Source organism: Acromyrmex echinatior, chromosome 6 (genome assembly GCF_024713525.1).
Source record: "Acromyrmex echinatior isolate Ae372 chromosome 6, ASM2471352v2, whole genome shotgun sequence".
NCBI classification, from domain to species: domain Eukaryota; kingdom Metazoa; phylum Arthropoda; class Insecta; order Hymenoptera; family Formicidae; genus Acromyrmex; species Acromyrmex echinatior.
Genome location: NC_141857.1, coordinates 4,843,337 through 4,859,143, shown reverse-complemented (window position 1 = coordinate 4,859,143; position 15,807 = coordinate 4,843,337). Strand labels below are relative to the sequence as shown.

The window sequence follows — 15,807 nt, the reverse complement described above, 5'->3', positions numbered from 1 at the left end:
TCGAAAATAATGCTTATCTATGAAACATTAATAATAAATCATAAAATTAATATTGTACATTATAAAGTAATCACAGGATAATCATCCAAATTTTAGTAGCATGCAAACTTAAATAAAACTAGTCTTTATAATACTTTGTCGATGATTGAGGAAGTAACTGCGAACGGTTCCATTCGGAAATCACTTTGCTCGAAACCGCCGCTTTTGGCGCCAAATCGTGTTTGGGAGTCAAGGATTGACGTAAAAGGTTTCAATCGGTTCATCCAACCGTGTATCACCATTACACGGTTTAATCATTAATACCAGGTATTTGTCCTTTTGCGCCGACATCTCGACGTTGTTTGCTTGCAGTGTCCTAACCTATTTTGATCTTTATTTCCAAGGTCGAATCTTTAAAGTTAAGAAGAACCGGAGTTTTAACGACCATATATTATTTTCCTCAGTTCTACTGTTGCTCAAAAATGGAAGATTCGACAATAGCACGTCTAAAGAAGCTAGTTGCAGACAGTAACGAAGCCCTGGAACTTAGATTAATCCGCAACCTCGATGACTTGCATTCGGAAGAAGCTATCTTCAAACCAGAGATGACTTATCAAGTATTCGGAGATAGGTTTGTTTATAATATTAATTTATTGAGATTTATGTTTTTTATTAATTACTATGTAGACATATGCATGATGCATCATCCTTATTTTATCATTTATCCTTGTTATTTATCGAATATTGAACAAGAATAAATGATGCATTATGCACATCATGAAATATATATATATATATGTGTTGTATTTTCATATATGTGTGGATCTTGTTATTCTTATTCTTTTTATGCTTCATAGGGAAATAATATTTGGTTATTTGAACCTGAAAGTACAGCTGTTCTATTCAGCAGGCTCTTTGGAAACATATTTAGGTATGAAATATACTGAGAAAGTAAATGCAAAACATGAGGGAGTCGAAGCCGATGAAGTGTTAACAAAGATCATTCCAAAGCTCGCTCCTGATGTTCATTATAGTTTAGCGAATTTCACTAAGGCGCTTACCAAGGATGAGACATTTATACCATACGGAGAATTGATACAGTCTTTCTCAATAAATGGTATTTAATTCTCTTATTTCTGTTTTTATACATGTGACTTCAAATTTAAAAGCTATAATGATTACTATTAGCTATAACTATAAGCTATAATGATTAATTATTACTGTTTTTATTGAATGATACATAGATGAAGGCACGATGAGGCAATTTGTGATTTATAAGGCAGATATGGGTTACAAAGGATTCAAAGAATATCATCAAAGAATTCAAACATTCCTTCTTTGGTACATAGATGCGGCTCTTTTTATTGATATCGATGACGAACAATGGCAGTATTTTAATTTGTGAGTCATTCGATATCTTACTACTCCACCAATATATAGATGTGTATAATATACATGATCTTCATTGAATAATTTCTTTTTTAAAATAGATTCGAAAAATATACTACATCTGTGGGTACTACCCGATATGCGACAATTGGTTTCGCTACTGTGTACCAATATTATGCTTATCCACAACATATTCGGCCACGCATCGCTCAATTTTTAATTTTACCACCATTTCGAAGAATAGGTCTTGGCAAACATTTGTTGCAAGCGATTTATCGCGAATACATGGGAAGGCGCGAAGTTAAGGATATAACAGGTAACAGAATAATCCTCGGCAAAAGCCGTATTCCGATATGCACCGCTACTACTGAAAATTTATAATTTACATCACGTATACTATAGACTTTCAATACTAGCGGCATATATTATGATGATGATTTATTTCAAAGGCTTCAAAACTTTGATATTAAAATCTTTGAAGTTTGGAATAATAAAAATTATACAATTATTAATTTAATATGATTATAATAGTAATAAAAATATTTTCATTAAAAAATGTATTAATATATTTATGAATATATATTATGAATATTTTTTTCGTTTTTTTTTTATTTGCATAAATATATTTTTTCAACGTCGAAAGTTTAACTTTGAAGATTTGAATTCTTCCGAAGCTTCACATCTTCGAAGTTACTAAAAGTAACAATTCTAATGTTTATATGAATACGACCAACATTGCACGTTAATGATTCTGCATTTTAATAAATCTATGTTTACAGTGGAAAGTCCATCCGAAGATTTTCAAAGACTACGAAACTATGTGGACGCTTTAAATTGCAGCACATTGTCCAGTTTTGCGCCAAAACGTTTAAAGCATGGTTTTGATAATGAAATGATTGTTGAGGCTAGAAATGCATTAAGAATAAACAAGGTATCTATTAACATGTGACTTATTTTGTATTATCGCTTGTTTTTCTTCTTTCTCTCTACTTTGTAAATATTTTGTTCACAGAAACAGGCTCGCATAGTATATGAAATTCTACGATTGCAGGCGACAAACGTCGCGGATGCAGAAGAATATCGAGCGTACAGAATAGATGTGAAGAAAAGACTGAATATACCATTTAAAAGAAAACAGAATGAAGAGATGAAAATAGAGCGCGCGTTGAAGAATACCGGGGATAAAAGCACGTATACGAATGGTAATGGACTACCATCCGATGAGCAACGCAAAGAGATACTAGAAAAGGAATACCGGATCTTGGAAGAGGAATACAAAATGGTCATTAATCGGTTGGAGTGCGCTTCTGAGCTGTGAAATATTTGTGAATTGAATGCACATTGATTAATTAAAACAACCGATGGTGCCATTTTGGCTCCGCTAATTATTTTAACCCTTCTATCTTGCATTAGATATACAGAATATTGGAAATATGTGAATATAATATTTCTAACGATATAAATAATATAATAAATACAAAAATAATTTTTCACTAACCAAGAGATAAGAAATTACCAAATTGGCACCTTCGGCAGTTCTAACTATTAGCATTTCTAGTGTTAATTAAACAATTTTTAAACTGTGAAAACAAAATATATGAATAATTTCCAACGTTTTATATTTGTGTACAGATATCAATTCATTAAATTTATCTTGCTTTTCTACTTTTATGATGTTTAATTGTTTTCGATTATTACTTCGATAGGGCTGAGCTTGGTTCAAGTTCATTGACTCATGTCAGCTTATCGTCAAAATGGTTAAGTAACCGTGAACTTTTCAAAATTTTTAGTATAAGATTCGTCACCATCGTCAAGATAAAGAAATAGAATAGTACGGTAAATGTCTTGATAATTTGCTTTGTCGAATGCACGAATGGAGATTCTGCAACGTCATCTAGTTATTCACATTCACGATGCGATCTGTGTCTAAACCTCGAATAAAGTGAGAACAGTTAATTATGAATTATGGTAATGCAGCGGGTAGAATGTCGTCTATCGTCCTACAAATCTCATGTCGCATCTGAGCCATACACCATCCGAGGATGCTACACTGCTAACCCGGGGTTACAAGCTAGGGAGGAAGATCGGTGAAGGTTGTTATGCAAAAGTCTGTATCCTAATTAAAAAATCTATTATTCCTGTCAGACACTTTAAATAACATTAATTCTCTCGTTATAGGTGTATTTAGCCGAATATAAGCCAGAACATGAGTCGGACAAGAATAACATCCTGGCCTGTAAAATAATCGACACTGCTAATGCACCAAAGGACTTTGTTCAGAAGTTCCTGCCACGTGAACTGGACATTCTGGTGAAACTGAATCATCCACATGTCGTACACGTTCACAGTATCTTCCAAAGGCGCTCCAAGTACTTTATATTCATGCGTTTTGCTGAAAACGGCGATCTTTTTAATTTTATACTGAAGAATGGCAGAGTGCCGGAGAGTCAAGCTCGCGTATGGTTCAGACAACTTGCTATAGGTATCGTGATACTTCTATCTTGAAGAAACAGCATTAACTATAATACTGCTATAAGTGAATTTTCACCCGAATGCTAATTAAATGTTTGCTGTTACATAGATTATTGAAGTTCATATTTTTATATAAAATTAATATTATAATAATTATTCTAACACCTGTAAAACAACCTATAAAATAGATATAAAAAGAAAAATGTAAAAAAGTTCTTAATTTTATGGATTAATTTTTATCCAAAGTGTTAATTTTAAAAAAATATGAGCATTCCAGGATCGATTTATTAAAGAGATCAATTACAAATGCAATTAATAAAAGTAATTAATAATTATAATTTGACGAGTTAGATTTGTGCATTTAACATGCATTTGTTTACGGATGTTTTCCCTAATGCGTATTCATTTACCAGGTCTTCAATATCTACACGAGATGGAAATAGCGCATCGCGACATCAAATGCGAAAACGTTCTTCTCACAGCAAATTACAATGTCAAACTGGCGGACTTTGGTTTTGCTCGATACATGATTGACAGCCATGGCAAGCGCGTTCTGAGCGATACATATTGCGGTTCACTGTCATACGCGGCGCCGGAGATCCTCCGTGGTTATCCGTACAATCCAAAGATGTCCGATATATGGGCACTGGGCGTGATTCTCTACATAATGTTGAACAAGTCTATGCCATTCGACGAGGACAACTTAAAGCGCCTATATGAGCTACAAGTAGCGCGCAAATGGAAATTCCGCAGCAAAATAATCGACAGTCTAACCGATCGTGTGAAGAAGCTTGTAAGCAATTTACTCGAGCCGGACATATCTAAACGCTGGCATTTGGATCAGATCGTACAGAGCGATTGGATCGCCATGGATCCGCGCCTCCTGGTGCTTACGCCCGCGGAGCAAATCGCGCTTAATAGTGCAATTGAGGAACGCAAGAGGTTCGAGGAGAAGATTATGGAGAAGGAATCGGTACGGGCGGAGATAATCCCAATCGTACAATCGTTGCTCTTAGACATTCTTTATAAGTCTAAATGCCTCTTAGTATCGTTTCCGTCATACATCATAGTGATGATGCGTAGAATGTTGCTGATCATCCATTTGGTGTACACGCGCATCTTGTCGAGCATTCGATTGCGAGACTACCTCGAATAATTTTACAATATGTGCTCCCCGAGCGTGTCAATTTTTTTATGTTTCATAGAAAAAATCTATAACTAAAGAGAACACGCATAACGTAAGTGACGTCACAAAATTACGAATGACGTCACAAATTACGATTTTCAGAAACGACATAAAATCGAGGAGACAAAAACGATTGACGAGCACAAAATGGAAGAAATAACGATCCTCAAAGATCCTGCAAAAGTACGTACCATTACAATTAATTATATGTTAAGATAATGTTAAACAGCAAAACTTTCTTATTTTTTTTTTAGGGGACAGTTTCGACGATTATGACAGCCCAAATTTAACTTAAAAATTGATCCTTCCCGATCTGTAATATTCGCCTTTTTACATTCTTATCCATTTGTGATAATAAACTAGAAATAATTTGATGCAGTGCAGTTTAATATATTTTTAGCGCAGTTAATATAGATACAATTAATATACATATCTACATTTTCATCTTGCGTTTTTCTCTTTTTTTATTTCAAGCTACTATAAATACGATAAACATAAAATAAATACTTATGTATGGGTATACATATCGAATTTCTCGAATTTGAATAAACTCTCCGCAGAAATTACTAAGAAATAACATTTTACGCGTACTAGTTGCCTACATATCGTGCTTTTAAAACGGTCGTGCTGTTCTCCGTTGTTGCTTTGACATAATAATCGGTACCGAAAATGAAGGTCTTTATTTGTCCCTCCAGAGACATTTTAAAAATGTGTTCCGGATGGAAAAGTCCTCCGAGATTCCACATACCGTCGGATCGTATTAACAGATGTTGACCATTCGGCGTCTTACTGATTACAAACGAACTCGAACCCGGCAAAACGTATTGATTGAGTTCGTTCCACGTGTGATAACGCAATATCAAGATTTCTTCGAACAATCGCAAAAAAATCCATAACGAATAATCGATTGATTCCACAAATACCTCAAATATGTCAGGCACGTATAATCCTGTCAAATATTATTTCGTAATATTACAAAATTCTTCATAATGTGATTAAATATTTCTTCGTGAGACTTACCTGCTACCTGATAAAATTGTTCATCGGTATGCGAATAAATTGAGACGAAATCTTTTGACACTAATACTAGAAACATAGTATCATCCAACAGTATAAATTTCTTCGTCACAAACGCGCTGGCATTTGTACCGGCGATAGCATACAATAATTCCGTATCGTTACAAATTGAAGACGTATTCTCTGACTCGCAAAGACAGGTACTGTTAAGATTCATGTTCTCTGTGTTAGAAATATTAGAAACGATTTGCAATACATTCTTGTCCACCACTTCAAATTTGTTCACATAAATTGCACGATCTGCACACAAAATGATCAACAATATTTTGTTGAATTAATATTATCCATTCTTAAATGCTATTTAATGATCTGAATATATAACTCACTTTGCAACGCAGTTGTTATATCTTCCGTTAATGTCATGACTTCCGTCATTCTATCAAAAACTGTGTCTATTTTATTTTTCGTAATATTTGTTAAGTTTATTCCTTCGTAGAGTCCTCTGATTGTGATGTTTCCAAAAATTTCAATTTCATTTCTGAAATCCATCTTACTTTCTATCGTCTGTACCGCTTTACGTTTCTTTATTTGATTATTTATTAATTCTGTCAGATTTATCTCATTCACAGTACCACCAATAACAAGAGATGTTGCATTAAACTGGCCTTGTATTTTCTTGGTTCCGAATAACGTTTGATTTCCGGACTTTAGTAACGCGTCTTCGATATTGCGACCCATAATCGTACCTTTAACGCTAAAGAGAAAAAACTAAAAGTTCTTAATGACATTTAACAAAAATATTGTTTTAATAGAAATATCAATTACCTCAAATTATTCAAAGTAATGTTGGTAAAAGTTTTTTGACCTTTAATCACCAATAACTTCTGACATTTTTTAGTTACAGCATATTTAGTAAAATTCGAAAAGTTCATATTTAATGCCTGGAGATTTTTAGTCGTCAAGCTCAATATAATTTTTTTACCGGTGACAACGTTACGTTTTGTGTCACGCCTAACAATATCCGTGTTTAAGTCGATTCCATTAAATTTACCATCCCAAATCATATTATCTAAATTAAAGATATAATTAATTTTTTTTAATTCATCTTTTTAAGAAAAATAATGTTCTCTGCCTTACTTATGTACAATTCTTCAAAACGCCACGCAGCATCTACAGTTTGCGTAGTATTTTTCATCAAGGAGTTAGTCAGCAAATTGTTCAAATTCAAGTCTGAAGATTGTAGAATTGAATTATTTTCTGCGTTTATAGAAGGCACTTCAACATTCTTAAACGATGAAGCTATGGTAATATGCTGTGTTTCCGTTTTGCTTAAAAATTTGCATTTCATATCCTCCCACATGTTTAGATTCAATGAATTGTTAGAATGCTGAAAAAATTATTAAATTTCTTATGGTTTATAAATTATTAATATTATTTTTTTATACGTAAGATATCTTTTGTTTTACTAATGTTTTTACCTTTAGGATGATATCTCCTGTCAAAGTAATATTTTTAAAGTATATATTGTTACCATATAAAGTTGTGTCCTGATTTGCCATCCATAAATTTTCAGATAATTGCTTTAGATTCACATCCTTTATATTTTCTATAACTGGCTCCTTCAAAAATCTGGCTGATCCTAAAGTAGAAATATTTACATATTAGGTGTTGGAATTAATTCGTAGCGTTTTTTAATGAAAGAATGTTATTTATTTCACATGAGCATTAAAAAATACATTAATGAAAGTACTTCCCATCACTTGTAAAACGCTACGAATTAATTCCAACACCTAATACATCATTAAAATCCTATCGTCATAAAATATAATTAGTAAATTCCATCACTGTACCTTCTATAATAAATGTAGATGGTGCATTGCTTGCGACGTAAAAAGTCTGAGGTACGTTTATCGCATCTGTACTTAGAGTAGTAGAAATCTGTTTTGAACCTAAATTGAGATTTGTATCTAAATGCGGAAGTTTTAATGTCGAACGGGAAGCATATATGTTGCTTGACGTAAAACCACGAGCTGCAAAAAAATTTCAAGATATAAATTAAATTTTTTTAATACGCATTAAATTTTTTTATATCAAATTAATGGGAAAATACACGTAAACTTACCGAATGTTACATGTCCTAAAGATATCAGATCATCCACGTTCAGTACATTTTCCATAAAAGATTGTATGTTTATATCGTTGATTTTTCCAATGTCGCTATCTCCTTTTATAATTACGTTCTTTACTCTTCTAGGTAAAGAGAGATTGAAGTAGGCTGGTGTTTCGAGATTGTTAACGACGAGTTTCTTAAGATTTACTGGTCCTTTGATGTGACTTTCACCTGTCCACTCGTTCACTGCAATTTTTAGGTCTACATAATATCGAGTGTAGTTTGAGACTTAAACCAGTTTAAGTTATTTTTACTTTTTAGATTTATTCCCTTAATTTTTGACGCTGATAAGTTCTCTACGAAAACCTGACCCGTGAATAGCTTCGCTGTAAAGTCAATGCTGTGTAAATCTGACACCGAATCGAAAATGGTCGTACTCAAATTTTGAGCTCCAAGAACATGTGAAACATTTAAATTTTTTACAAATATATCGCCCATTTTCATTGAAGAAGTTCTAATTTCCGGAGAGATGACTTCTTTTGCACATAGAGGAATCGTCAATCTGCAAGTATATATTTTTAGAGGATATAGAATACGTGCTTCATAAAACAAAAAAATGTGTGTACTTTGGAATAGGAAGGTTTTGATAGGCAGCGCTCGACAAAATGACACTATTATTCGTGTATTTTGTTCCAGAAATAACAATAGTTTCAGCAGAATTCTTCGTTACGAAATTCGTGGTAACAAAGTCCCACATAGTCACATTGCTCCATTGCTGAAAATGAAAATGTAAAGTAAATTCAAAATTGTCATGCACGCGCACACAAACACAAATTTTTAAATAATTACTGTTTTGTTGCTGGATAATATCAAATGCACCGATACGTTAGAATCTAACGGTATAGTATTCTCTAAGATTTCTTTCATCGACAGCCCATGAGACCTGACGATATCTTTAGCTTTAACGAAGTTGGTGAATGTTACGTTCTGCAGGAAACGGTCACCAGACAATACCAACGGTGTGAAAATCTCTTTCAAAGACTTTAATCTTTCGATTCCTCTGCCTGTTATTTTGCCTGATATTTTGACAAGTCCTGTAAGTCTTATTTTTGTAACAGTTATCGAACCGTGCATTACAGTGGTGGGACCATTTAATGGCAAAAAGAATTCGTTCTCGGTTAGATATAAATCTTTTACTCTCGCCTCTTTCATGTACACTGTTTGCTCAATGCTTCTTGTCGCAATGTCTAAAGGAATCAAAATGTCTGTCGCACGCAAATTGACGAAAACATGATTACCTAAAATTCATATATTAAATTCATATATTAAATATAATATACGAGTAATACAGGATATGTAATAAAGAAATCAGCACAGTGCATTAAATCACCTGTAATTACTTGATCTCCTGAAATTTTCAAAGCTCTCTCTTGCAAGTCTCGCATTAGTATCCCATTAATAGATTTCTTAACGAAAATATCATCTATCTTAAAATTAGGAACGGGGCATCTCCAGTCATGTAGCGTCTTTACTTTCAATTTGGCAAGCTGTAGGACCTCATTGGGTTTGGATTTCACATATTTGGGTTTAATCCCGCCATCTGTAATTATACGATGAATATGACAATTCGTTTTACATTTGATTGTGAGCTTTTTGCCTTGCAAGACTATATGCTTAGATTTTTCAGCATCTTTTGTTCTTTGTGTCAAGAGGTTGTTCGTCAGATTTAATTTAGCATTTATACTCTTGTATCGCTCCGTCAACTGGACCAATTCCTCTGCATTCTGACCGTTAATCTAGCAACAATCAAATACAAAATTATATTAATCGAATTAATATGAAATTTTATTTTTTATTTAAACTGATAGAAATCGAGAGACAGTATCTTACATTTTGCATACGAAGCTGATCGATGTGCGCGTTCGAAATCACGGGACTCTTTAAATCTGGAAGTTTTTTCAAAGTTCTTTGAGACGCCTGTTGTTTGGTTTCGGAACACCAAGTGGCTGTTTCGTCCAGCAAGGATTTCCACGTTTTTTTCACCATCCAAGTAGGATTTAAGTATTTCCATTCTCCGGCCTGATTCTGTATTACGAGCATGTCTTCGTCATATGAGCGAATAGAACGAATTTGTCGAAAGTTCGATAATTTCGTACGCAATCTTAAAAATCTCCAGCCGTTGTATTGATAAATTCCTACGGTATTCTGTTCCACTAAAAATAGGATGACGGTATTTCCCATTGTTAAGGAGAGAATCTGTCTCGTCGGAGCGATTTTTTGAAATGGCACAAAGCGGCCATACATCTCCTTGTACAAGATCGTAGACTCATTACCGGCTAAAACTAGAAAGCGCTCTTCGAAATGACCCTCTTTAAAGTAAAACGAACTGACGTCGTTGGCGTAATGTAATTTTTGTATCTCTACGAATTTGTTAGAACGCACAGAAAACCGGAGTATTTTCGTGAACGATCCTATGACAACAATATGCATGAAACTTTTACTCTGAAAGGGCACGAGTTTCCTTGCTCCATAGAACAATGTATCAATCTTGTCGAAGTTCTCTCCGAGCCAGACAAATATAGATATTTTGGTTTCCGAAGCAATTCCTAAATACAGCTGATTCATTTCGAGCCAGATATGCGTATACATCACTTCGAGAATTTCGATCTCTTGTTTGAAATGCAATTCGTATGTTCCATTTTCGTCCTTACTGAGGCACAGAATGACGATTCCTTCGAAATCTTTCTGCACGACTATAAGCGTACCAGTATTATAATTATGTACAATTATCCGTTTTCCATTGGGCTGCGAATACGTTCTGATAAGTTGCGCTTGATTATTCTAAAAATTATATAGTTTTGCAAAATAGAGTGTTTTTTTTTCTATTATTTTATAAAAAATATAGAATGTAGTTTACGACATACAACCAATTGATAAAGTAATATGTCTGAGGAATTGACGGCAACTGCGAACCAGAGAAATCGATTTTCATCTTGTACGAAAAAAAAGGTCGTGACTTGAAAATCCGGTAAATTGAAGGATAAAGTTTCTTCGAAACTTTGCAGCACGTTTATACCTGTGAATAAAATCAAAACTTGAAATTGCAATCAAACGCATTTGTAAAATTTATTTCTCATCTCAATATTCAAGAATAAAATTAAAAAATAAAATAATTATGGGAAATTTTTTAATGGAGAAATGTTCATTTATATCATTTTTAGAATTTGATACATATGATAATATTAAGATTCTTGTACTTTATTTACTACTTTAGATCTAATTTTGTAGATATATCAGTATCTTTTAATATTGTTATGTATTAAATTTAAATAAATTCTAAAAATGATATTCTATTAATGAGCAGTCCTACATTTAAAACTTCTTGCAATTTCATAAAAATTATCTTTATTTTTAATTTAATATTTTGACACTTTAATTATTTTAAACATCTTTTTCTTCTTAAGAGATATAATTTCAGTCGCAGCAATAAATTAAAAAATTAAATAGATCAGTTTTTATAAACACACACACACACAAAGTTTCAAATTAATTAAATGAAGAAATATAACGATAAAAACATAAACATAAAAAGTACGCAAGGCAACATATTCCGAAATGCAGCCGCGCAATAGAACTTTCTACATGATAATGCCAACATCAGCTGATCTCTCGATAACCTCAACGTCTGAACACAATATTTCATGTTATCATCTCGGTTCGGTTGACCCGACCGTCGTCAAAAATCGAGCATAGCGAAGTGCGAATTGATTCGACGTCCTATCATATGTATCATCGTTTGAGACATGTCTACTCCGGAAGAGATGATAGAGAATTTGACAGCACAAGTGAACGAACTGCAAGCATTACAGTCCGTTTACCCAACCGAGCTAGCTGTGACGGACCATGGGGTTTTGGCTGACATTAATGAATACATCGAGTGTTCCGACCGTGAATCACCACGGTGGCTGGAGTATGCCATCGCAGTCCCATTGAACGGTGTAATAAATATTTACTTACGACGTAATGTTGCCAGATCTACATAAAATTGTATTATGAAGTTAGCACGCCATTCTACTAATATAAAAATTACAATAATTTCAGTCTCACTTTTCATAATTTTTCAATCTTTTAGCAAAATAAAAAAGTTCATTTTTTATACTAAAAAATCAAAATTGAAAATATGGTTAATTTCACTAATCTACGACATTTAGTTTTGACACCTTTTTCCCTCCTAAAATACAAGAAAAAAAATATTTTTACTTTTGGCTACAGTTCCCGTTAATACTGCTCAAGTTGTACAGTCTCAAGTTATACATATCTAGTAAAACATAATTATTGAAAAGTAAAAAAATTTCTGAATCTTTTATATAAGAAATATAATATTAATAAAAAAATAAGAAGTCAATAATGACCACTGAATACTTCTAATATTAACTACTTACTACTAAGCAGTAACTTGCTCTAAGTTTTACTTTTACTTATGTCAGTATCATTAATATGTTGGTTTTATCACTCTAGGAATGTATTGAACTACTGGTAAGCTTGCCAACTAACTACCCGAAGGAGCAGCCTGAAGTATATGCGAGAGGCTCTTGTTTGGACAGAACGCAGCAGTGTCTGCTGAACAAGGATCTCTCTGTCGTTGTCAAGGCCCAGGAGGCGAATGAGCCTTGCATCTATACGCTGATATCGTGGCTGCAGGACAATGTTGAGACTTATCTCAAAGCTTCCGTATGTAACCAGGCGATTAAACGCAGCGATGCAAATACAAGCGGCACGGAAGATCGGACCGCAGTAGTTTTCTCCAGATATTGGATCTACAGCCATCATATATACAGCAAGATCAAACGGCGGGACGTGGCTAATTTAGCAAAAGAGAGTTCCATCACAGGATTCTGCTTGGCCGGTAAACCGGGAATAATTTGTATGGAGGGAACTCTGGAAGATTGCGACTATTGCTGGCAGAAAGTAATGTCAATAATGATCTTTCAATATCCTAATGTTTAATATAATGAGAATATTTCACGCTACTATAATTTTTTTTACAGATTAAAGTTATGAATTGGCATAAGATATTGATAAAATTAATGGAAAAAGAGGAAGATTGTAATAATGTGGATAACATGCGCAAGTTTACGGAGTTTCAAGAAGTTTCGTTTCCTACTACTGAGCGTCACAATGACATGGGTCAGTTTCTCAAGTATCTAACTGATCATGATTGCCAGCATGTGTTCAAGGAGCTTTTCGGAATAGAAGGAAAATTTAGTAAACTTCCAGATTGATATAATTGTATAAAAATGTACTTTGACTAATTTTTTTCAATCAATTTTAGAAGATTTTTGCACAAGTGAAAAATCTTTTGCTCACCTTTACTGGGCTCATTTTCATGGCTTCTTTTTTGTCGCTTGTTTCTCTGAAGTTCTTTGGTCGTATCGTTCATATATTTCGCAATTTCATTGTTAATATTATTTCTAGTATCACTATTTAATATATTGTATGCTAAAAATGCCGAATTTTTCATTTTTAAATAAAAGTAGTAATTTTTATATTCAAGTACTAAGCAATTAATATTTTACCATCACTGAGATTTTTGAAGTATTCTGTCGTTCGATTAAGTATCGCGTACAAGTTTTCTGTTGAATAAGAGGGAGAATATTCGCATTGTATCGCACATATTAACGTGAAACTCAAAAGGAACTCTCGCAACATATTCACACAAAGTAGTCTCTCAAACTATTGATCACGACTGATCCACAATGCCAGTTTGCCATCCAATAATATCGTGTTTACAGTTTTTCTGCACATAGTTCTTACCTTTCCGAATTCCACTCTCTAACAGGTGTGTACACACACGCACACCAATATAAATCTCTCTATACGATACATATATAAGGAATCTCAGAATTTTTTATTTACAAATTCTTTGATAAAAAATAGAAGATAAATTTATTCCTAACAAATAAATAATAAAACAATTGAATAAAATAAGAGATTGAAAATAAAAGAATATGTTGAATATGTGAAGATGAATATAAATATGTTGAATTGAATGTTGATAATAATAAAATTTTATTTTATATATATATATATGTCTGTATATGTTAAAGTAATTTAATTTACAAATTTTATCTAATAGTGGCGTAGCGTAAAAATTCATTGGTGAGAAATTGTCCCGGGATGTAAGGCGCAGGTGGGCCAAGAATATCTTGTGCAGGACTGTGGATCTTAATTTGTCTCATATGAGTATCCCTGCCATTCTGATGATTGCTGATGACTGCTATTTGAATCATGAATGTCCTAATAGGCCGATCATTGATGTTTTTAATGGGGATCACTATCCAACCACTTGGTTCGTTCAAGTCCATCACTTCCACCTCCTGTAGATCGTTGAAATTGGTCCCAGCTCTGATGCTTATCCTGAAAGTTAGCCAAAACATCTTTACTAATAGTCGCCAATGATTGTTGAATGCTTTCTATTTAGGCCTAGTTCCACCAATGTAAAATTAACTTTAATCTTGATTCAATTTATTTTTTATCTTTTTCTAATATTATAATTAGATTAGTGGAATTGGGCCTTAGTGAAACCAGTTGATATTCTATCTTTGTATTCAATGAATAACAAAGATAGGGAGATACTTGTATCAACTTGTATCATCAAATGGAAAGAATTTGAACAATATTTCTAAGCAATAAAAAGTATTGCTACCTGTTGGGAGTATAGCTCTCATCCAGCTTATAATCTGTATAGATGCATATGTCACGAATAGTTGTTTTCCTTTTAAATTGTATATTTACTAAGTGAGGCAGTTGTCCATCCGATTGCCAGTACGTTTCCGTGATGTCATCACGAAGCTGGTCTACACCAAATCCTGGCTTACAGCTGGACAAGCTCCAGATAGCATAATTCCCGACTTCCCGTACTCGACCAGTTAGTTGCTCCTGTACGGGATCTATCTCCCCTGAGCGAGTATCTTTTATATGTAAGACGTCCCAATGTAATTTTATACTTGAAAACTGATTGGATCAATCGCGAGATATTTGCGATAAGAAAATATAAAAGAAATTGCAGTGTACTCACCAGTACTTGTAGTCTTGTTGCTCATGATTAGTTAGGTTAGACTTCTTCAAACCGTTATTCTAATGATTTTAGCGTAACAACTTCGTTATCTAACGTAGCTAATACTCGCTAGAATATCATACGAAATAACAGTAAGTCATGCGATTTCCAGTACATTACGATAATTATTTCTAATGCCTAGCGAAAGTTTTAACCCTATTCCGTACATTTTAAAAATCAGTTTGCTTGCTCTCTCTCTCTCTCTCTGTCTGTCTTGATATGATATCGAGATATCGATACTTCTCGATACTTCAAGCTTCAAGTTCAAATTTAAATCTTGATTCGATTTCGAACCCACAATTGCACATGCATGAAATTAATAATTATTCAAATTCATCGATTTAGACCCATGAGATAAGAATTTATCGCCGAAAAATATCTCATCTTTATCGATAGATTTCATCGCGACGAATAATTTTGAGAGACGGTTTTGTTGGGACAGGAATATTTCAAATTCCAAATCCAAATAAATTCAAAATTTGATTTTGAGATAAAAATTCATCGAGAAATATTGCGTCTTTATTGATAGACATTTTA

General features: G+C 33.4%; 5 protein-coding genes across 9 annotated transcripts; 3 read left to right on the top strand and 2 right to left on the bottom strand.

The window, feature by feature from the left end:
* Positions 1-148: 148 nt before the first annotated feature.
* On the top strand, positions 149-3,033 carry Hat1 (histone acetyltransferase 1). 2 transcript variants are annotated; one of them, XM_011069169.2, is made up of 7 exons: positions 149-306; positions 444-610; positions 837-1,096; positions 1,224-1,380; positions 1,470-1,684; positions 2,148-2,299; positions 2,381-3,033. In XM_011069169.2, exons 2-7 carry the CDS (start codon positions 462-464, stop codon positions 2,684-2,686), a joined length of 1,239 nt encoding a protein of 412 aa, XP_011067471.1. In that variant the 5' UTR covers positions 149-306; positions 444-461; the 3' UTR covers positions 2,687-3,033. The 2 variants fall into 2 exon arrangements, with proteins under 2 accessions (XP_011067471.1, XP_011067472.1); XM_011069170.2 differs by having other exon boundaries at positions 150-306; positions 384-610.
* A 149-nt stretch (positions 3,034-3,182) lies between these two features.
* LOC105153978 (testis-specific serine/threonine-protein kinase 6) lies at positions 3,183-5,400 on the top strand. Of its 3 annotated transcripts, XM_011069171.2 has the most exons (5): positions 3,183-3,475; positions 3,547-3,850; positions 4,254-4,813; positions 5,129-5,209; positions 5,281-5,400. In XM_011069171.2, exons 1-5 carry the CDS (start codon positions 3,380-3,382, stop codon positions 5,314-5,316), a joined length of 1,077 nt encoding a protein of 358 aa, XP_011067473.1. In that variant the 5' UTR covers positions 3,183-3,379; the 3' UTR covers positions 5,317-5,400. The 3 variants fall into 3 exon arrangements, 2 of the variants coding, with proteins under 2 accessions (XP_011067473.1, XP_087263039.1); XR_015545328.1 differs by having other exon boundaries at positions 4,254-5,209; XM_087406913.1 differs by having other exon boundaries at positions 4,254-5,400.
* Positions 5,396-13,968, bottom strand: LOC105153975 (hypothetical protein). The gene is made up of 16 exons (XM_011069165.2): positions 13,730-13,968; positions 13,521-13,652; positions 11,078-11,229; positions 10,044-10,994; positions 9,544-9,949; positions 9,003-9,451; positions 8,780-8,928; positions 8,468-8,715; positions 8,166-8,399; positions 7,894-8,073; positions 7,522-7,682; positions 7,181-7,430; positions 6,869-7,112; positions 6,430-6,797; positions 6,047-6,343; positions 5,396-5,975 (listed from the first exon to the last, which is right to left on the bottom strand). The coding sequence occupies exons 1-16, from the start codon at positions 13,860-13,862 to the stop codon at positions 5,617-5,619; spliced, it is 4,713 nt and encodes a 1,570-aa protein (XP_011067467.1). The 5' UTR covers positions 13,863-13,968; the 3' UTR covers positions 5,396-5,616.
* Positions 11,812-13,706, top strand: LOC105153976 (RWD domain-containing protein 2A). Its single transcript, XM_011069168.2, has 3 exons — positions 11,812-12,151; positions 12,672-13,121; positions 13,202-13,706. The coding sequence occupies exons 1-3, from the start codon at positions 11,957-11,959 to the stop codon at positions 13,433-13,435; spliced, it is 879 nt and encodes a 292-aa protein (XP_011067470.1). The 5' UTR covers positions 11,812-11,956; the 3' UTR covers positions 13,436-13,706.
* A 230-nt stretch (positions 13,969-14,198) lies between the features above and the next one.
* APC10 (anaphase-promoting complex subunit 10) lies at positions 14,199-15,641 on the bottom strand. 2 transcript variants are annotated; one of them, XM_011069158.2, is made up of 3 exons: positions 15,232-15,641; positions 14,860-15,124; positions 14,199-14,570 (listed from the first exon to the last, which is right to left on the bottom strand). In XM_011069158.2, the coding sequence occupies exons 1-3, from the start codon at positions 15,254-15,256 to the stop codon at positions 14,279-14,281; spliced, it is 582 nt and encodes a 193-aa protein (XP_011067460.1). In that variant the 5' UTR covers positions 15,257-15,641; the 3' UTR covers positions 14,199-14,278. The 2 variants fall into 2 exon arrangements, with proteins under 2 accessions (XP_011067460.1, XP_011067461.1); XM_011069159.2 differs by having other exon boundaries at positions 14,860-15,112.
* Positions 15,642-15,807: the final 166 nt, after the last annotated feature.

Bases quoted from the DNA above. Each gene is read 5' to 3' on its own strand.
- Hat1 (XM_011069169.2), top strand. From the start codon at position 462: ATGGAAGATTCGACAATAGCACGTCTAAAGAAGCTAGTTGCAGACAGT. The intron at 611-836 runs GTTTGTTTATAA...TATGCTTCATAG, and splicing joins TATCAAGTATTCGGAGATAG to GGAAATAATATTTGGTTATT. The intron at 1,685-2,147 runs GTAACAGAATAA...CTATGTTTACAG, and splicing joins CGAAGTTAAGGATATAACAG to TGGAAAGTCCATCCGAAGAT.
- LOC105153978 (XM_087406913.1), top strand. From the start codon at position 3,380: ATGTCGCATCTGAGCCATACACCATCCGAGGATGCTACACTGCTAACC. The intron at 3,476-3,546 runs GTCTGTATCCTA...CTCTCGTTATAG, and splicing joins GTGAAGGTTGTTATGCAAAA to GTGTATTTAGCCGAATATAA. The intron at 3,851-4,253 runs GTATCGTGATAC...TTCATTTACCAG, and splicing joins GTTCAGACAACTTGCTATAG to GTCTTCAATATCTACACGAG.
- LOC105153976 (XM_011069168.2), top strand. From the start codon at position 11,957: ATGTCTACTCCGGAAGAGATGATAGAGAATTTGACAGCACAAGTGAAC. The intron at 12,152-12,671 runs GTAATAAATATT...TTATCACTCTAG, and splicing joins TCGCAGTCCCATTGAACGGT to GAATGTATTGAACTACTGGT. The intron at 13,122-13,201 runs GTAATGTCAATA...TTTTTTTTACAG, and splicing joins GCGACTATTGCTGGCAGAAA to ATTAAAGTTATGAATTGGCA.
- LOC105153975 (XM_011069165.2), bottom strand. From the start codon at position 13,862: ATGTTGCGAGAGTTCCTTTTGAGTTTCACGTTAATATGTGCGATACAA. The intron at 7,431-7,521 runs GTAAAAACATTA...TAATTTTTTCAG, and splicing joins CAGGAGATATCATCCTAAAG to CATTCTAACAATTCATTGAA. The intron at 5,976-6,046 runs GTAAGTCTCACG...AATATTTGACAG, and splicing joins ACAATTTTATCAGGTAGCAG to GATTATACGTGCCTGACATA.
- APC10 (XM_011069158.2), bottom strand. From the start codon at position 15,256: ATGAGCAACAAGACTACAAGTACTG. The intron at 15,125-15,231 runs GTGAGTACACTG...TACATATAAAAG, and splicing joins CAACAAGACTACAAGTACTG to ATACTCGCTCAGGGGAGATA. The intron at 14,571-14,859 runs GTAGCAATACTT...GCTAACTTTCAG, and splicing joins GAGAGCTATACTCCCAACAG to GATAAGCATCAGAGCTGGGA.